This window comes from Carcharhinus amblyrhynchos, chromosome 7 (assembly GCF_965287045.1).
Source record: "Carcharhinus amblyrhynchos chromosome 7, sCarAmb.v2.hapA, whole genome shotgun sequence".
Lineage (NCBI taxonomy): Eukaryota > Metazoa > Chordata > Chondrichthyes > Carcharhiniformes > Carcharhinidae > Carcharhinus > Carcharhinus amblyrhynchos.
The window spans coordinates 117,280,170-117,301,690 of NC_137330.1; the positions used below are offsets into that span (position 1 = coordinate 117,280,170).

General features: G+C 45.0%; 1 protein-coding gene across 1 annotated transcript in view; it reads right to left on the bottom strand.

Annotated features, from left to right (window-relative positions):
- The window catches only part of mrps18a (mitochondrial ribosomal protein S18A), an 81,659-nt gene that overhangs the window by 23,270 nt on the left and 36,868 nt on the right, over positions 1–21,521 (bottom strand). The window contains exon 5 of the mRNA XM_080193010.1: positions 16,291–16,363. Coding sequence (XP_080049136.1) covers positions 16,291–16,363 — 73 coding nt within the window. The remainder of the gene's footprint in view (positions 1–16,290; positions 16,364–21,521) is intronic.

The following is a 21,521-nucleotide window of genomic DNA, read 5'->3' on the forward strand; positions in this document are numbered from 1 at the left end:
TTCGTCAGGTCACCTGACGAAGGGGCTAACCCGAAAGCTTGCGAGTATATTATCAAATAAATAGGTTGGACTAAAACCTGGTGTTGTCAGACTTTTTACTATAGTCTTACATGTCAGGGTTTGAAAATTAGTGGCATTCTCGTCAGAGCTAGAAGAGAGCGGATTCAAGATCCACTCTGGTACCTGTGCTATCATAGAATCCTACAGTGCAGGAGGAGGCCATTTGGCCCATCGAGTCTGCACTGACTACAATCTCATCCAAGGCCTAGCCCCATAACCCCATGCATTTACCTCAGCTAGTCTCCCTGACACTAAGGGACAATTTAGCATGGCTAATCCACCTAGCCCACATATCTTTGGACTCTGGGAGGCACTGAGAGGCAGCAGTGCTAACCACCGTGCCACCACCACAGATTTCTGATAGACAAGGAAATTAAGGGTTATGGGAAAAAAGTGGAACTGATCCACTTAAGATCAGCCATGATCTTGCTGAATGGCGGGGCAGGCTCGAAGGGCTAGATGACCTACTCCTGCTCCTATTTCTTATGTTCTTATGCCACCTCTGTCTCACAGGAAATACACTGTACTAACATATGTTAATAAAAGCAAACAAATGCTCCATTGAAGCTTTAAAAGCAAGTGATAGGATGTAGCGGGAAATGGAACTGCCAGACTGGAATCACAGAACTGGCCAGCTGGGGTTGGAAGCAGTGTGACACCCAACTCAAGATGAGCTGAATGGCCCCATCTTCAGCTGAATTTTCTCATGTTTTCAAACCCATTCTATCTGCTGGCAATACAATCTCAACCCAAAGACATTAATGTTCACATCTCCCTCTGCAAAGCCTGAACAGTGAATTCTCAACGCCCTGCTCAGTAATATTCATTTTAGATGTCAACAGTGATTGGTATTAATGGAATTATTTGTTTCTCTCCCTTGGGAATTCCACAGTTTTGTGATCCTGAAAAAGAATGATTTAGATGAGAAGGATCGTGCACCGAGCTATGATTTTAACACCCTGTCAACATGCAGCATGGTAGCATGGTGATTAGCACTGCTGCCTCACCGCTCCAGAGACCCAGGTTCAATTTTTAGATTGGGTCACTGTCTGTGTGGAGTCTGCACATTCTCCCTATGTCTGCATGGGTTTCCTTCGGGTGCTCCGGTTTCCTCCCAAAGATGTACAGGTTAAGTGGATTGGCCATGCTAAATTGCCCCTTAAGTGTCAGAAGTAGGGTAAATGCAAGAGTTTACGGGGAGAGGGCCTGGGTAGGATTGTGGTCGGTGCAGACTCGATGGACTGAATGGCCTTCTTCTACACTGTATGATTCTATAATTTTTCAGCGGGGGAAGATAGGAGAGACATGGAGGAAAGGCCATGTTCTCTGTTAAAAATTCACTCCATCAGTCCAACCTACAAGACGATCCATCTGATGAAATCATCCGAAGCCGGAAAATAATCTCTGGTTTCTGCCCCAGTTTGAAGTCTACTGACGATCTGTTTTTCAAAACAAGAATTCTGTACAGGGACAAAGAGCATTGTGTTCCTAGGATAGGCAGCTGATTGCATCAACAAGTTGTTTTCTGTCCACAAGATAGTACCATGTGGTCCAGAGGCACAAAAACAGCAAGCAAATATAATCTACTTCAAAAGGGAAGCACAGGAGAGAGACAAATAATTCTTTTAATACCAATCGCTGTTGGCACAGAAAATGAATATTAGGGCATAGAGGATTCACTCTTCAAGCTTAGCGAAGGGAGATGTGAGCTACTTCAGGCTTAATAAGAAGAATGACTGGTGTTAAAGTGATACTGAGGGAACGGAAGAGATTACGCTGTTGGCCATTTTCACATAAACACATAATTTAGCTTATAAACAATAAACAGGAAATCGGTCCCTTTTGAAAGGACTGACGTTTATAAAGGATTTTTTTTGTTCTTCTCAGTGAAGGCTCAGGGTGCAGAATACCAGTTAGCCGGAAAAGAAATTGGAAAGCATTTGAAAAACTGCAGGAAGGGGTTGAGGAATTCCACAGTTTTGTGATCCTGGAAAAGAATGATTTAGATGAGGAGGAACGTGCACTGAACCATGATTTTAACATGCAGGAAAACACGTCATATGATACATAGACAGAAAAGCTCAGAACACCCATCGTGGTCTTTGGTGCTAACAAACTTCAACTGTTACAGGGTTTAAAAAAAATCTATATACCTCAATACCTCCCAAAGCTCTTCCCAGTCAACTACACTGGAGTAGATTTAAGGGAACAAATGTTGTAGCTAATTTGCACACAGCAAGATCCCTTAAATAACAATTAGGTGAACAATTAAGTCTGTGCTGGAGTTGAGGGAAGAATGGGTCCAAGACACAAGCAGAACTCACTTTATACAGTGGTTAGCACTGCTGCTTCACAGCGCCAGGGACCCGGGTTCAATTCCTGGCTTGGATCACTGTCTGTGTGGAATTTGCATGTTCTCCCCGTGTCTGCGTGGGTTTCCTCTGGGTGCTCCGGTTTCCTCCCATACTCCACAGATGCGCAGGTTAGGTTGATTGGCCATGCTAAATTTCTCCTTAGTGTCTCAGGATGCGTTGGTTGGAGGGATTAGCAGGATAAATATATAGGGTTATGGGGATAGGGCGAGGGTGGGATTGTGGTCAGTACTAACTCAATGGGCCGAATGGCCTCCTTTTGCACTGTAGAGATTCTACGATTCTCTTTGAGTAGCATGGGACCTTTAAAATCTACTTGAAACAGTGGAAGTAGAAGGCATGACCTTATCATGTCATGAAAGGACTGATTCCTAATAATTGGAATACTGTCTGCAATAACAGACTTGGAAGCCTCAACAATAGAGTTGGAACACAGTCTGATTCAGAAACAAGAGTGTCTGCCACCTGAACCAAGCTTAAATTACGTGATGGGGCAAATAAATGTGCATTTCTGCTAACAGCAAGGAATGCACAGCGAACAACACAAGTAATCATTCCTAAACCCAGAGGCTCACTGTCATTCCTCATTTCCTTCCTCTCTAGGAAAACAAATGCTACTGAGTTGCAGGGATTCCCTCACTAACCTTCAGCAAGATAAAGAAATAAGGAAACATGCTTCCAAAGTTTATCCCTGTGGCTCAATCTACCTCCTGGTTCTACTGATCTCTTCCCTTTCATCAACCACAATACCATTACCTCCCCATCTTATCTAGTGTAAAGTCTGACTGCATTGGCATGGACTGAGGTAACTGTTTGACTGAGCTGTTGCCTATTCACAGCCACGGATTGGTGTGACTTCTGCTCTGCCCAAGGCAGCAAGAAACTACAAAAGGTTGTGAATGTAGCCCAATCCATCTCACAAACCAGCCTCCCATCCATTGACTCGGTCTATGCTTCCCGCTGCCTCGGCAAAGCAGCCAGCATAATTAAGGATCCCACGTACCCTGGACATTCTCTCTTCCACCTCTTTCCTTTGGGAAAAAGAAACAAAAGTCTGAGGTCACGTACCAACTGACTCAAGAACAACTTCTTCCCTGCTGCAGTCAGACTTTTGAATGGGTCCACCTTGCATTAAGTTGATCTTTCCCTACGCCCAATGTAACACTACATTCTGCACTCTGTCATTTCCTTCTCTATGAATAGTATGCTTTGTCTGTATAGCAAGCAGGAAACAAAACTTTTCACTGTATGCTAATATATGTGACAATAATATCAAATCAACTTAAAAAAATGCACTGAAAGTAAAGTTTTAAAGTTTATTTATTAGTGTCAAAAGTAAGCTTACATTAACACTGCAATGAAGTTGCTGTGAAAATCCCCTAGTCGCCACACTTCAATGCCTGTTCGGATACACTGAGGGAAAATTTAGCATGGATAATGCACTTAACCAGCACGTCTTTTGGACTGTGGGATGAAACCGGAGCATTCGGAGGAAATCCACAAACACAGGGCAAACTTGCAGACTACACACAGACAGTGACCCAAGCCGGGAATCGAACCCAGACCGCTGGTGCTGCGATGCAGCAGTGCTAACCACTGTGCCACCCAAAAGTGAAAGTGACTTGCTTTGAATTCACTTCTCCGTGCCCTTAAGAATCCTTCCAAAACTCATCCTGTGAGATTTCTGCATACAAACCAAGATAGGTTCAAATGAGGAAAAAAATCTACACACAAGGTTTGATGCTTAATGGTGCTTGGGATTGCTCCCGCAGGGAGGGAACATTTTCCTCCCAACATCTCACTATCCCGTTTGACATTTAAAAATCTCTCCCTTGTGGCATCTTTGTGGCTCATTTGAAGCAAATATGTAACTTAAGACTGTGTGTTGTAACATAATTGACTTCAATATAAACTGCATGTTGTGGACGCTACTGGCAAATTTCAGTTAACTTCTCTCAGAGGCTGACTGAAAAGTGCACATACATAACACACAGGAGAGCACCTATTGACTAATAAGCAAATCTGATTAAGTTTTGAACTATGGCTGGAGGCAATGTTGCAAGTTAGGGCAAAGAATGTGATAGTTATCAAAAGAAAACATGGATCTTATTTGAAAGCAGATTGTGGTGGCAAAGCAGCAATGTTTCAATCTTTAACCCTCAAGAGACAGTTGCTAAATATGCCACCAAAGTAGATGGGTGTTTACACCAACTCCCCCAATATTTCTTTCTGTTTACATCTCTGAAGCACCCCGCAATGAATTCCTTTATTTTAAATACTGCAACTTATTCTTGTGGAGTTTGCTGTGGTAAGTTTTTGATTGGTAGCGGTGAACTGCTTAAAAAGTGAATTAGCAGATGAAAAAATAACTACAAAACCCTGAAGGCAGCAGAATGGTTTCTGGGTATGTGGCCAACATTTACAACAGCAACTAGGACCAGTATCAAACAAGGGAGATTTAGACAAATAAAAATAGTGAAGCCAAAAAAGGAGTATAGGAAAATAAAATATTTGCAGAGTCACAGAAGGCTTTGTACAAGTACTTTGGCACAGCGGTTAGCACTGCTGCCTCACAGCACCACGGTCCTGGGCTCGATTCCTGGCTTGGGTCACTGTCTGTGTGAAATCTGCCATGTTCTCTCCGTGTCTGCGTGGGTTTCCTCTGGGTCCTCCGATTTACTCCCACAGTCTGAAAGGCGTGCTGGTTAGGTGGATTGGCCATGCTAAATTCTCCCTCAATGTACCCGAAAGGTGCCGAAGTATGGCGACTAGGGGATTTTCACAGTAACTTCATTACAGTGATAACATCAGCCTACTTGTGACACTAATAAATAGACTTTAAACATTTTAGAAAAAGGAGCAAAGGAGGAGGTGTACACATTATAAACAGATTCCGTTACAACTGCGGAGGATCAAGAATTAACAGGCTGCCCATGGGAGCCCGTCTAAATGAGGATGACAGCCTGGGTCCGGAGTGTGTCCTTTGACAGTGTGGGCTTTTCCGAGGGGTCAACTGCAGGAGCAGCAACAGTGCAATGGAGATGCCTTCATTGTGAGAAGAGTGGCTGCCATCATATCCACTATAGCAGTCATGGAGACGTCAGTCACTCTGAGCTGGCTGCAAAGGCACGCCCTTTGATTTGGGACACGAGCATTGAGAATTACAGCCATTACACAACTGGGACCACTCATGTGAAGCTGCCTCCAGTGCGATAGCTGGACTCCTGACAGAGTGGGTAGCCTGTGCGATGTCTGGAAATTTGCCTCCCTCGATGGAAACAGTTCTTAGTTGAAGCTTGATCGCCAGAAAGCCTCCTGCAGGCAAATGGCCGATTCCACTCCCTGCCCGCTCCTGGGAAATTCGCCTGGGGACAGGAACTCAGCAGGAAGCCCACTCTACCCTCTACATTCCAAATTTCCATGCTCCCACAGCCTCCACTACCTCCACAGGGCTGGTAAAATTCTGGCCACAAGTTCAATATCCAGCCATGGCAGCTGGGGACATTTAAAATTCAGTTAATTAAATAAATCTGGAATAAAAGCTAGCATCAGTCATAGTTACCTTGGAACTATCTTCAATTGTCAAAAACCCTAAAGACATACAGATCCCTGAATGCGGAAGAGCACATGAATTAGTTTAGGAGGCACATGGGACACTTGCTTTCACTAGTCGTTGTATAAAGTATAAGAGCAAGGGGGTAATGTTAGACTTGTACAGAACGATAGGCTACACCTGGAGTACTGTGTGCAGTTCTGGTCACCTCACTGTAGGAAGAATGTGACAGCGCTAGAGGGGGTACAGAGGAGATTCACCAGGATGTTGTTTAGGATGGAACATGTGAGCTATAAGGAGATACTGGATAGGCTTGGATTGTTTTCCTTAGAGCAGAGAAGGCTAAGGGATTCATGATTGAGAGGAATAAGATTATGAGGGGAATGGACATGATAGAAGCAGCTGTTCCCTTGGTTGAGGGGGTCAATCACAAGGGGTCATAGTTTTAGAGGAAGGAGCAGGAGATTCAGACAGGATTTCATAAATCATAGAAGATCATAGAACCCTACAATGCAAAAAGAGGCCTTTTGGCCCATCGAGTCTGCACTGAACACAATCCCACCCGGGCCCTACCCCCATATCCCTACATATTATACCCACTAATCCCTCTAACCTACACATCCTTGGACACTAAGGGAAAATTTCTTAGCATGGCCAATCAACCTAACCCACACATCTTTGGACTGTGGGAGGAAACCCACGCAGTCACGAGGAGCATGTGCAAACTCCACACAGACAGTGACCCAAGCCAGGAATTGAAACCAGGATCTGAGAACTTTTTTTCCATAGTATCCTAATGGTGCAGAAGGAGGCCGTTCAGCCCACTAAATTTGCACCAACTCTTGAACAGAGCATCTTACCCAGTCCCACCCCAGCCCTATCCTCGTAACCTCATGTATTTACCCCACTGATCTCCCTAACCTACACATCTTGGGTCACTAAGGGACAATTTAGCATGGCTAATCCACCTATACAAGGTTGGTTTGACATACTTCACTGTGAATGGCTGTTGATGTAGCATCAAAGCCAATCACTTGAGGGAATTACGAAATCAATTAGAAAATATATTAAAGGTTGCAAGGAAATGGATCATAATTCTGACATTACACTATCAGGGAAAAGAGCAGTCCTCATGCTTCTCATTTTATCATCAAGTTAATTTAAATTAAATTTGCAACAGTTAACCCTCCCACGATATGCTTTCATGTTTTTCTACATGGGGAGGGGAATAGGAAAAGACAGATCTGGGGGGATGATAACCCTCGGCTGCTCTCATGCTACCCGCTGGCCAGTTCCAGAGTTACAGATGTGATAAGGCACGGAAGGGCTTCATCTACAATGCATGAAAAATGAATGCAAAACACGGCCTGGGCAGAAAACAACACATCTGTCTCACATAACTTCAGTTTCAATCTAACTTTGACGCTACGACAGCCAGAGCTGACAAAAAGCAGGGGGAAATGCAAGACGGTCACCAAAAAAAGTCAGCACCCAAAGCGTACAGTTGAAAATAACGTGATGCAGTCAAGAACAAAACAAAAACACTGCTCCCTAATCTGAACCACTGGGTCTTTGATCAGACAGACACCAGCCAGGAGTGCTGGATAAGGCTATTCCATTGGACCTACGCGACTAGAATACAAGCAATGCTCCAACTGGATAACTACATACCACCCAAGTACGGCCTTCAGCTGATTGCAAAAAGCATGTTATGAAATATATCTGTCAGCTCGGAGAGGTGTACACAACTTCAGTTATCATTTAGCAACTGAAAATATGTGGGGAGATAAGGTGACGAAAGCAGCACGCATTAATATCCCTGAGGGCTGGTATCCTCCAGAAGTGTCCATTTGACTTGGGTAGCCATCCAAAACACCTGGGTATACTTCCTTCTGCTGTGCTTTTCCTTCAGAGGCTAAAATACATTTTGTGGTTCAATCGAAGAATTCAAGCATTAAAAAAGCAGAAAGTTCCTCCAGAGACAAGCACACAGATTACAAACAGGCTACTGGGGGGACTTTAAACTAGAAAGAATGGGGGGAGGGAATTGTGATGGGGAGACTGGGACTGAGAAAGTTAGCTCCCAGGTAGGGAAGGACTGCAGGCAGTATGAGAGGGAGGTTAGACAGGGGGTGGAGAAGGGAAATGCCCAGACTGAGGGGCTGAAGTGTATCTATTTTAACGCCAGGAGGGTAGTAAATAAGGTAGATGAGCTTAAGGCGTGGATTGCTGCTTGGGAATGTGATGTGGTGGCCATTATGGAGACTTGGATGTCTCAGGGACAGGACTGGGTACTTCAGGTGCCAGGATTCAGATGCTTCAGGAAGGACAGGGAGGGAGGCAAAAGAGGTGGTGGAGTGGCTCTGTTGATCAGGGACAGTGTCATGGCTGCAGAGAAGGAGGATGCCGTGGAGGGACTATCTACAGAGTCTCTGTGGGTGGAAGTTAGGAACAGCAAAGGGTCGAAAACTTTGCTAGGTGTTTTCTATAGGCCGCCCAATAGTGACAGGGAAGTTGAGGTGCAGATAGGGAAACAGATTCTAGAGAGATGTAGTAATAACAGAGTTGTCGTAATGGGAGACTTCAATTTCCCAAACATCGATTGGAATATCCCAAGGGTAAGGGGTTTGGATGGGGAGGAGTTTGTTAGGTGTGTTCAGGAAGGTTTCCTGACACAGTATGTGGATAAGCCTACGAGAGGAGAGGCTGTACTTGACCTGGTACTGGCGAATGAACCAGCACAGGTGACGGATCTCTCGGTAGGAGAGCATCTTGGGAATGGTGATCATAATTCTATCTCCTTCGCAATTGCATTGGAACAAGATAGGATCAGGCAGGCTAGGAAGGTGTTTGTCTGGAGTAAGGGGAAATACGAAGACGTCAGGAAGTTAATTGGACAAATAAACTGGAAGGAGGCGTTCTTGGGGAAAAGTACCGAAGGAAGGTGGCGGATATTCAAGGAATGTTTGTCTGGAGCTCTGCACGACAACGTTCCGATGAGACAAGGAGGTTTTGGTAGGTCGCGGGAACCGTGGTGCACAAAGGCTGTGGTGAACCTAGTCAGGAGGAAAAGGAAGGTGTACAAAAGGTTCAGGGAGCTAGGAGATGTTAAGGATCTTGAGGAGTATAAGGATTGTAGAAAGGAGCTTAAAAGGGAAATTAGGAGAGCCAGAAGGGGTCATGAGAAGGCCTTGGCGGCTAAGATTAAGGAGAATCCCAAGGCCTTCTATAAATATGTGGAAAGTAAAAGAATGAGAAGAGAAGGGATAGGACCCATAAAAGGTGAAGGGGGAAAGGTCTGTGTGGAACCAGAAGAAATGGCAGAGGTGCTTAATGAGTACTTTGCCTCAGTATTCACGGTGGAAACTGATCTGGGAGATTTTGCTACAGGTTTGCAGCAAGGTTGTCAAATAGGAGGCAGAGAGTGGGGGTCAATGGGTGCTATTCGGATTGGCGGTTGGTGACTAGTGGGGTGCCCCAGGGGTCGGTGCTGGGGCCTCAGCTATTTACCATTTATATAGATGATCTGGAGGAGGGAACCGAGTGTAGGGTGTCGAAATTTGCTGATGACACCAAGATTGGGGGAAAGGCAAATTGTGCGGAGGGTGTGGAGAGTCTGCAGAAGGATCTAGATAGGCTGGGCGAATGGGCCAGGAAATGGCAAATGGAATTTAATGTTGGCAAGTGTGAGGTGGTCCACTTTGGTAGGAAGAATGGTAGGAAGGACTATTACTTACGTGGCGAAAAACTGCAGCAGGCGACGGTGCAGAGGGACCTCGGGGTCCTTGTGCATGAGTCGCAAAAACCCAGCCTGCAGGTGCAGCAGGTGGTCAGGAAGGCGAATGGGATGCTGGCCTTCATAGCGAGGGGGATTGAATATAAAAGTAGGGAGGTCTTGCTGCAGCTGTATAGGGCATTGGTGAGGCCGCAGCTGGAGTACTGTGTGCAGTTTTGGGCGCCGCACCTGCGCAAGGATATTTTGGCCTTGGAGGGAGTGCAGAGGAGGTTTACTAGGCTGATACCGGAGTTGAGGGGGTTGAGCTATGAGGAGAGGCTGAATAAACTAGGCTTGTACTCGTTAGAGTTTAGAAGAATGAGGGGAGATCTCATTGAGACGTATAAGATGATGAATGGGATGGATAGGATAGAGGTGGAAAGACTCTTCCCGCTCAAAAAAGACAGTAGGACTAGGGGGCACAGCCTCAAGATAAAGGGGGGGCAGTTCAGAACGGAGTTGAGGAGGAACTTCTTCACTCAAAGGGTGGTGAATCTCTGGAATTCTCTGCCCGTTGAAGTGGTGGAGGCTGCCTCGCTAAATATTTTTAAGAAGCGGGTTGATGGGTTTTTGATAAGAGAGGGGATTAAGGGTTATGGGGAGAGGGCGGGAAAGTGGAACTGAGCCACGACAGATCAGCCATGATCTTATTGAATGGCGGGGCAGGCTCGAAGGGCCAGATGGCCTACTCCTGCTCCTATTTCTTATGTTCTTATGTTCTTAAATGGAAAAGATTGAGTATGTGGATATTAAGGAAGAGGGTGTGTTAGAACTTTTGAATTCTATCAAGATAGATAAGTCACCGGGACCAGATGGGATGTACCCCAGGATACTGTGGGAGGTGAGGGAGGTGATTGCAGAGCCCCTGGTGATGATCTTTGCGTCATCAATGGAGACGGGAGAGGTTCCGGCGGATTGCGGATGTGGTTCCTATTTTCAAGAAAGGGAACAGAGGTTGCCCGGGAAATTACCGACCGGCGAGTCTGACCTCAGTGGTTGGTAAGCTGATGGAGAGGCTTCTGAGGGACAGGATTTGCGAGCATATAGAGAGGTTTGGCATGATCAGAAATAGTCAGCATGGTTTTCTCAAGGGCAGGTCGTGCCTTACGAGCCTAGTTGAGTTCTTCGAAAATGTGACTGAACACATTGACGAAGGAAGTGCAGTGGATGTGGTGTACATGGACTTCAGCAAGGCGTTTGATAAGGTCCCCCATGCAAGACTTCTTGAGAAGGTGAGAGGGCATGGGATCCAAGGGGCTTTGGCCTTGTGGATCCAGAACTGGCTTGCCTGCAGAAGGCAGAGAGTGGTTGTGGATGGGTCTTTTTCTGCATGGAGGTCGGTCACCAGTGGAGTGCCCCAGGGATCTGTTCTAGGACCCTTGCTGTTTGTCATTTTCATAAATGACCTGGATGAGGAAGTGGAGGGATGGGTTAGTAAGTTCGCCGATGACATGAAGGTCAGTGGTGTTGTGGATGGTCTGGAAGGATGTCAGAAGTTGCAGCAGGACATAAATAGGATGCAGGACTGGGCGGAGAAGTGGCAGATGGACTTCAACGCGGATAAATGTGTAGTCGTCCATTTTGGCAGGACCAATGGGATGAACGAGTACACTATCAAGGGCAGGAGTCTTAGCAGTGTTGAAGAGCAGAAGGATCTTGGGGTCCGGGTCCACAGGACTCTTAAATCGGCCTCGCAGGTGGAGGATGTGGTCAAGAAGGCGTATGGTGTACTGGCCTTCATTAATTGAGGGATTGAGTTTGGGAATCGGGAGATAATGCTGCAACTTTATAAGACTCTTATCAGGCCTCACTTGGAGTACTGTGCACAGTTCTGGTCGCCTCACTATAGGAAGGACGTAGAAGCTATTGAAAGGGTACAGAGGAGATTTACAAGGATGTTGCCTGGATTGGGAGGCATGCCTTATGAAGTTAGGTTGAGGGAGCTGGGACTCTTCTCCCTGGAGAGACGAAGGTTGAGAGGCGACCTGATAGAGGTTTATAAAATGTTGAGAGGAATAGATAGTGTGGATTCTCAGAGGCTATTTCCCCGGGTTGAAATGGTCGCTACGAGAGGACACAGATTTAAGGTGCGGGGAGGCAAGTACAGAAGTGATGTTAGGGGTAAGTTTTTCACTCAGAGGGTGGTGAGTGAATGGAATCGGCTGCCGTCAGTGGTGGTGGAGGCGAACTCGCTGGGGTCTTTTAAAAGACTTCTGGATGAGGATATGGGATTTAATGGGATTGGGGGTTATAGATAGGTCTATGGATTGGTAGGTATTGATGTGATCGGTGCAACTCGTGGGCCGAAGGGCCTGTTTGTGCCGTAGTGTTCTATGTTCTATGATTACTGCATTAACTGTCCAATATCTCCAATACCCTACCAGTTATACTAAACTGGAGGTAAAATATCAGCAAAACAGAAGCGCTGCTAATATATAATACTGCTTTTCTCATGTCAGGGGCAGCACGGTGGCACAATGGTTAGCACTGCTGCCTCACAGTGCCAGGCACCCGCATTCAATTACAGCTTCGGGTCACTGTCTGTGTGGAGTTTGCACATTCTCCCCGTGTCTGCATGTGTTTCCTCCGGGCGCTCCAGTTTCCTCTCATAGTCTGAAGTTGTGAAGGTCAGGTGGATTGGCCATGCTAAATTGACCCTTAGAGTCAAGGAGACTAGCAGGGTAAATACATGGGGTGGTGGGGTTATGGGGATAAGGCCTGGGTGAGATTGTGGTCAGTGCAGACTCCGTGGGCCAAATGGCCTTCTTCTGCACTGTAGGATTCTGTGATTCTATGAGTTAGAACAAGCCAGCATTTATCTCATACTTGGTCAAGCTGATCTACACCAGTGTTAGTGCTCCACATCAGCTCCCCCCTCCTCAGATTTATCTTGCCTGATCTGTGTGTTCCTTTCTCCCATGTGCACTTAGCTAGCTTGCTGATTCAGTGCTAGTTCATGCTAGTTCAGTCGGGCAGCGTGGTCAGTGCAGGTTTGGAGGACCATAGGGCTTGTTCACGTGTTATAATTTTCTTTGCTCTTTCCCTTAGAGGCATCTGTGTTATTTCCCTCAACTACTTTATGTGGTAACAAATTCCACATTTCAAACACGTCAATACTCATAGTCCTACAACCTGTTGGTTAAAGCAGTCAGGCTGCCATTTACTGTCCAGTTTCTTGGTTCCACGGTGTCACAATGGAGAAGGAGGCCATTCAGTCCATCAAGTCTGCACTGGATCTCTGAAAGAGCATTCCAGCCAGTACCATTCCTCTACCTTATTCCTGCACCCTTGCACTTTCTTTCTTTTCAGATATCCAATTCCCTTTTAAATACCTCCAGAACCTGCCTCCACCACAGTCTCAGGAAGTTTGTCCCAGGCTTCAACCACCCTTTGAGTAAAATAATCTTTCCTCACATCACTCTTACTCCATTTACCAATGATTTTGAATCTGTGCCCTCTCTTCTTGATGCTATCTTGAGTGGGAATAGTTTCTCACTATCTACCTTGCCCGTACCCCTCATGATCTTGAAAACCCCCATCATGATTCATCCTAGCCTTTGTTTCTCCAAGAAAAACAGTCGCAGCCTCTCCAATTTATCCCCGTAGCTACAGTTCTTTATTCCTGGAGTCATTCTTGTGGAGCTCCTCTGTACTCTCTCAAATGCTTCCACATTTTTCCTCAAGTGTGGAGCCCAGGACTGGGAGCAGAACTCCAGGTGAGGTTCAAGCTAAGAAATATTGTGAGCCTAGTCAAAGAGAAAAAGGAAACATTTGTCAAAGCTAGGAGGCTGGGAACACATGAAGCAAGTGTGAAATACAAGGAAAGTAGAAAGAAACTGAATCAAGGAGTAAGAAGAGCTAAAAGGGGTCATGAAAAAGTATTGGCCAGCAGGATTAAGGAAAATCCCAAGGCTTTTTACACATATATAAAGAGCAAGAGGGTAGCCAGGGACAGGGTTAACCCACTCAAGGATAAGGGAGGGAATCTATGTGTGGAGCCAGAGAAAATGGGTGAGGTATTAAATGAGTACTTGTGTCAGTATTCACCAAAGAGAAGGACTTGATGGATGATGAGTCTGGGAAAGGATGTGTAGATAGTTTGAGTCATGTTGAGATCAAAAAGGAAGTATTGGGGTTCTTGAGAAACATCAAAGTAAACAAGTCTCCAGGGCCTGATGCGACATACCCCAGAATACTGAGAGAGACAAGAGAGGAAATTGCTGTGGCCCTGAGAGAAATCTTTGTATCCTTACTGGCTACAGGGGAGGTCACAGAGGATTGGAGAATAGGCAAAGTCGTTCCTTTGTTTAAGAAGGGTAGCAAGAATAATCTAGGTAATTACAGGTCGGTGAGTCTTATATCAGTGGTAGGGAAATTATTGAAGAGGATCCTTCGAGACAGGATTTATTCCCACTTGGAAATAAGTGGGTGTATTAGTGACAGGCAACATGGTTTTGTGAAGGGGAGGTTATGTCTCATGAACTTGATCAAGTTTTTCGAGGAAGTGACGAAGATGATTGATGAGGGTAGGGCAGTGGGTGTTGTCTACATAGACTTCGGTAAGGCCTTTGACAAGGTCCCTCATGGCAGACTGATGCAGAAGGTGAAGTCGCATGGGATCAGAGGTGCAGCGTCAGAGGTGTGCTGGTAAGATGGATACAAAATTGGCTCGGTCAAAGAAGAAAGAGAGTAGCAGTGGAAGGGTGTGTTTCTGAATGGAGGGCTGTGACAAGTGGTGTTCCTCAGGGATCAGTGCTGGGACCTTTGCTGTTTGTAATATATATAAATGATTGAGGAAGATGTAACTGGATTGATTAGTAAGTTTGAGGATGACACAAATGGTTGATGGATTTGCAGATAGCGATGAGGACCATCAGAGGATACAGCAGGATATAGATCAGTTGGAGACTTGGGTGGAGAGATCACAGATGGAGTTTAATCTGGACAAATGTGAGGTAATGCATTTTGGAAGGTCTAATACAGAAAGGAAATGTACAGTAAATGGCAGAAACCTTTTGAAGTATTGATAGGCAAAGGGATCTGGGTGTTCAGGTACACAGATCACAAAGTGACAACGCAGGTGGAGAAAGTGGTCAAGAAGGCATACAGCATGCTTGTCTTCATCGGCCAGGGTACTGTATTTAAAAATTGGCAAGTCATGTTGTTGCTTTATAGAACGTTAATGAGTCCGTACTTGGCATTAGTGTTCAATTCTGGTTGCCACACCACCAGAAGGATATGGAGGCTTTGGAGAGGGTACAGAAAAGATTTACCAGGGTGATACCTGGTATGGAGAGCATTAGCTATGAGGAGAAGTTGGAGAAACTTGGTTTGTTCTCACTGTAGCGTCAGAGATTGAGGGGATACCTGATAGAAGTCTACAAGATTATGACAGGCATGGACAGAGTGGATAGTCAGAAGCCTTTTCCCAGAATGAAAGAGTAAATTACTGGGGGCATAGATTTAAAGTGCAAGGGGCAAGTTTTAAAGGAGATAAACAAGGCAGATTTTTTACACAGCGAGTGGTGGGTGTCGGGAACTCGTTGCCGGGGGAGGTAGTGAAAGCAGATACAATAGTGACTTTTAAGGGGCATCTTGACAAGTACATGAATGAGATGGGAATAGAGGCATATGGTCCCTGTAAGCGTAGGGGGTTTTAGTTAAGTCAGACAGCATGGTCGGTGCAGGCTTGGAGGGCCGAAGGGCCTGTTCCTGTGCTGTAATTTTCTTTGTTCCATGAAGACTACCATTTTTTATTCCTTGTGGGACATGGGCGTCACTGGCTGGGCCAGCATTTATTGCTCATCCCTAGTTGCCCTTGGGAAAGTGGTGGTGATCTGCCTTCTTGAATCTCTGCAGACTATGTGCTGTGAGTTGATCCACAATACCGCCAGGGTGGAAACTGCAGGATTTTGACCATTTACAGTCATAGAATCCCTACACTGGAAGCCATGTGGCCCATCGAGACTGTATCAACAACAATCCCAACCAGGCTCTATCCCAGTAACCCCCGGTTAGTCTCCATGAGACTGAGGGTCAATTTAGCTTGGCCAATCCACATTTTTGGACTGTGGGAGGAAACCAGAGCACCCAGAGGAAACACAAGCAGACACAGGGAGAACGTGCAGACTCCACACAGACAGTGACCCAAGGCCAGAATTGAACCTGGATCCCTGGCGCTGTGAGGCAGCAGTGCCAACCACCGTGCCACCATGCAGCCAGTCTAGTATCCTGGTTCCGCAGCCCAATGATTAAAACATTCAGACCACCATCAGCATCCTGGTTCTGCTGTCTTGTGGCAAAATGCACCTAAACGCCATTTACTGAAAGGTCCAATAGTTTTTTAATGGACTTGTTGCAGAGACAGAGCACTGTAGCGTTTAGGTTTCCTAAGGAATATGGTTTGTTTCCATCCACAGCCCGCAACCATTGCTCAGTAAGAGAATTCCACAGGTCTTGACAATGTTGTTTTTTGTGCTTTCTTTTAACCTAAGCAATCCTTTTTTTTCACATCAAATAAAAACACTTACCTGTTTAAGTGGGGCTTCTGTTTTTTTGGAACATGACCTTCTGGCAGGGCAGGTTTGTGGTCTGGCAACAAGCCTAAAAAAAAAGCAATTAGTGACACACTGGTAACTATAGCAGCAGCTGTCTTTTATAGATGTAACAGTTAAATGTTCATATACTAGTAAAGTTCCCACACACACAAAACTCAAAACCAGCCACCAACATATACAAACACTCCTGCTAGCTTCTCCCTCTTCTAGAAAACAATCATTTCAGCAACAGGGACAATTGATTCTCAAGCTAACTTTTATCATAGTTTGGGTGATCACAGTTTGAATCTTGCTCACCGAGTGCTCTTCCCCCTGCCGAAGTCACTGGCAATACCACAGCAGTTAGCTTTTGTATTACACCAAAACACACATACGCACACAAACTAAAGACTCTGAAAATGTAACACTTTGAGCGTCACGCTCACATACAGCAATTAGAAGATACAGAGAATGGCTGATTTGACTTGCATAGAACATAAATTAATTTGTGGTTACAAAACGGAAGAGTGTTGAGGAATTAGGGTTGGTGTGGTAATATATGATATGGAGCAAAATAGATGGACTTAGACTGCAAAACCATCTTGTATGACCTTCGGACATCCCGTACAGCCAATTAAGTTTTTTGAAGCTATAATGTAGGAAGTGCTGTCACTAACTAGTGCACAGTAAGCAATGAATAACTGGATTAAGTGATGCTGGTTGAGGGATATGCACCAGAGGCGTCCTCTCAAACTCTTCTTCGAAATACTGCTGTGGAGTCTTTTACATTATCAAACAAGACACAATGCCTCCGTTTGACACATCAGCACCTCCGGCAGTGCTGGCCTTCCCCCCTCCATGCTGCACTGGTGTGTCAGCTGAGATTTTTTTCTCCTCAAGTCTCTCAATCAGTTTATTCTGGGTCCGAGCGCTACTGATTGAGCCATAGCAGATGCATCACGAAGGCAGCACAGCTGCACAGTAGTTAGCACTAATGCCTCACAGCGCATATCTCTGCTGCCTCACAGTACCAGAGACACGGATTCAATTCCAGCCTTGGGTGACTACGTGAAGTTTACGTGTTCTCCCCGCGTCCATATGGGTTTGTCTTAGGTGCTCCAGTTTCCTCCCACAGTCCAAAGATGTACAGGTTAGATGGATAGTAGTGTAGCGGTATTGTCACTGGACTAGTAATCCAGAGCCCAGTGTTCAAATCCCACCACGGCAGATGGTGAAATTTGAATTCAATGAAAATCTGGAATTATAAGTTTCATGATGGCTATGAAACCAAAGTCAATTGTTGCAAAAACCCAGCTGGTTCACTAATGGCCTTTAGGGAAGGAAATCTGCCATCCTTACCTGGTCTGGCCTACATGTGACTCCAGAGCCACAACAATATAATTAACTATTAAATGCCCTCAGGAATAGGCAATAAATGCTGGCCCAGTCAGCAATGCCTACATCCCAAGGAGGAAGAAATGAATAAACAAATTGGTCATGCTAACCTGTCACTGAGTGTCTGTCCCATGATGTGCAAAGTGGGGGGATTGGTGGGGTAAATGTGTGGGCTAATGGGAATAGGACCTGGGTGAGATGCTGCGTTAGGTCAGTCATTACAGACCCGATGGGTTGAATGGCCTCCTTCTGCACTGGAGGGATTCTACCAGAAATCCTATTCTTCTACAATGCTCATGTTCAACTGGGGAGGTTTTCAAATCAGCTACTTTAGAAAGGATGATCATAGGAATCAAATTAACATCTGCGGTTGGAGAAACTGGCGAAATGTGAGGTCAGACATGCAGTAGACAAATCGGTCTCTCAAGCTTTGGGTAACAGGCAGCCAAATACAACTTAACTGATCGAAAAAGCAAGGGTTTAGCTGAAAATATGTACTTTTTTTAAAAAAACATTACATAAACACAGAAGTAGCCCTCTAGCATGAGGCAGAAAATGAATGAAGACAGAGCTCCACTGGTGCTTTATTGAATATAGTCATTGTGAAAGCATTTTCACACAGTATTTCATGGTGCAAGTAGTCTTTATATCCCAGAAAGTGGTGAGCCTGTGGAATGCTCTATCACTGAAAGCAGTTGAGGTCAAAACATTGTATGTTTTCAAGAAGGAGTTAGATACAACCCTTGGGGCTAAATGAATCAAAGGACATGAAGGGTGGAATAGGTTGGATGATTAGCTATGATCATAATAAATAAGAGTAGGCTCAAAGGACGGAATGGCCTACTCCTGCTCCTATTTTCTGTTTCCAGATAACAGCTCAAAGATTTCTGACAAGTACACTACCCCCACCCCCCAACTCACCCGCAAACCCAAATCTTTCTTGCTCCCTAAACCACTGAAATTTAATTGTTAAACAATCTCTTGGTTATATTTGGAAGAGATGGTGGGGAGAACTTTCTACAACAGAAAGTTCAGATGATTCTTTGAGATCTACTCTGAAAGGTCACAGGGATCATCTCAGTGATCTGTTTGGCATGTCCCTTCCCCCAATTTCTTCCCCTCATTATTTTTATTATATTGGCAATTGGCTGCTCCATTGCCTTGTGTCACTCTTTCAACCTTCTCAAACATTTCTGTATGTCAGCGATAGTTCAGCCAATAACACTGTCACCTCAAAGTCAGATGATCAGACCTTTTAAGAAAAGAGAAGTGATAACTAGAGTAGGCCATTCAGCCCTCAAGCCTGTTTTGCCACTCAATAAAATCATAGTTGACTTTCTACTTCAACTCCACTTACCCACCTATTTCTGCATTATTAGATTCCCTTAGTGCCCAAAAATCTATCAATCTCAGTCCTGAATACTTCCAGCGATTGAACTTACTCAGTCTCTGGGATAGAGAATTCCAAAAATTTCAAGTTGCTGGTGTTATAGTAATGGAAAGAATCATAGAATCCTACATTGCAGAAGACAGTCATTCGGCCCATCGAGTCTGCACTGACCACAGGCCTATCCCCATAATCCCATGGATTTATTCTAGCTAGTCCACCTGACACTAAGGAGCAACTGAGCATGGCCAATCCACCTAACCCGCACAACTACGTACTGTGTAAGGAACCCAAGCACCCGGAGAAAACCCATGCAGACATGGGGAGAACATGCAAACTCCACACAGACAGTCACCCCCAAACCGGGACTCGAACCTGGGGCCCTGGAAAAAAGCTGTGACATTATACACAGAAATATGGGACTATTAAAAGACCTGAGTTTTAATTATATTTTATAATGGACACGAACTACTGAAGATGGCTGAGAATGCTTGGTTAGCTACTGACAGGAATGACTGCAGGGGTTTCTCTCAGGAACAAAGGAACACCTCCCTGTGTTTCCAGACAAACTACTTCCAAAAACATCCAACGACTCATCCCTATTTTCAGTAAAAACACAGGAACATAATGGCCATAATCTAAGAGACCTGGGCAAAATAGTCTCCCTCGACCGACTAGTGGATTCTAAGTCCAGTTCGAATACATAAAGAAGGGTTAAAAAAAATACTTGCATGCTGTCCTATTTGCCTAACTACCTGCTTGCATTTGCTCTGTTGGTCGGGCTTTGTGTGTGTGCTGTGAGGAAAAGTGGCTGGAGGATTTCCATAGGGAAGATGTGACACTCAGTATCAGAAACTGTGTTTGCACGAATATCTAAAAACTCTCTTTCTGACTGTGGAAATTGGAAGAGGATCACAGCTGGAAAAAGAAAGCGAAATATCTCGACCAAGCCACCTGAATTGAAGAATCAACTATCTGACAGTATAAATCAACTGTACTCAGTAACAGCCATAATGCTTCATTATCTACTCCTCGCGATCAAAGCCTATTCCGTAACATTTTTTATTTAAGATTATGAGGGGCATGGACAGAGTAGGTAGTCAGAAGCTTTTTCCTAGGGTGGAAGAATCAATTACTGAGGGTATACGTTTAAGGTGCGAGGGGCAAGGTTTAAAGCAGATGTACGAGGCAAGTTTTTTTTAAAACACTGAAGGTGGTGAGTACCTGGAACTCGCTGCCAGGGGAGGTAGTGGAAGCAGATATGATTTTTAAGGGGTGTCTGAACAAATACATGAGTAGGATGGGAATAGAGCGATATGGTCCCCAGAAGGATAGGGGTTTTAGTTCAGTCAAGCAGTATGGTCAGTGCAGGCTTGGAGCGCCGAAGGGCCTGTTCCTGTGCTGTAATTTTCTTTGTTCTCTGTTTATTGTATTTACTTACTATTGGACTCAATTCTTTCTTCCAATCCATCTGAATATAAATGCATGTGTGTACCATTTCTTCTTCCACTTTTAGTAGTTAATAAACTTGATCTATCTTAAGCCTGTTTAATCAGTTTCTTTTTAAGCATAATTACTAGGTCTGGAAAAGTTATCCAAGGGAAAGGAAAGTTTGTTAGATTAAACTTTGTTCTACCAGCAGAAGCCGGGTTGAATAAATCACGAACGCAGTCATCTGTCCTCTCCCAGGTTTGTAACAATTTGGGAGTATCCCAGTCGGACAATGACAAATCAAGGGGTCTCGCCCTGATCAACAACTTTTGGAGAATCTCACCTGCAGCTGGACGTAACACCGGCTAGACCAACATTTATTGCCCATCCTGTGCAGTCCTATGATGTGAATTGAGCATGTAATCCAGGACAATTTGTAGTACTGAGGGAGGACTGCACTACCAGTGGTACCATCTTCAAATCATAGAATTACACAGCGCAGAACTGGCCCTTCGGACCATCAAGTCTGCTCCGTCACATTAGAAACACCTGAACTCCCACCTAATCCCATCCGCCTATAGCCTTAAATGTTACGGTGTGCCAAATGCTCATCCAGATATTTTTTAAAGGATGTGAGGCAACCTGCCTTTACTAACTGCTCAGGCAACACATTCCAGATCATCACAACCCTCTGGGTAAAAAAGTTTTTCCTCACATCCCCCCTAAACCTCCTGCCCTTCACCTGGAACTTATGTCTCCTCGTGACTGACCCTTCAACTAAGGGGAGCAGCTGCTTCCTATCCATTCAGTCCATGTCACTCATAATTGTGTTCACCTCGATTGGGTCACTCCTCAGTCTTCTCTGCTCCAACGAAAGCAACCCATCCCTATCCAACCTCTCTTCATAACTTAAATGTTCCATCCCAGGCAGCCTCCTGGTGAATCTCCTCTGCACCCCCTCCAGTGCAACCACATAACATAAGAACATAAGAAATAGGAGTAGGCCATCTAG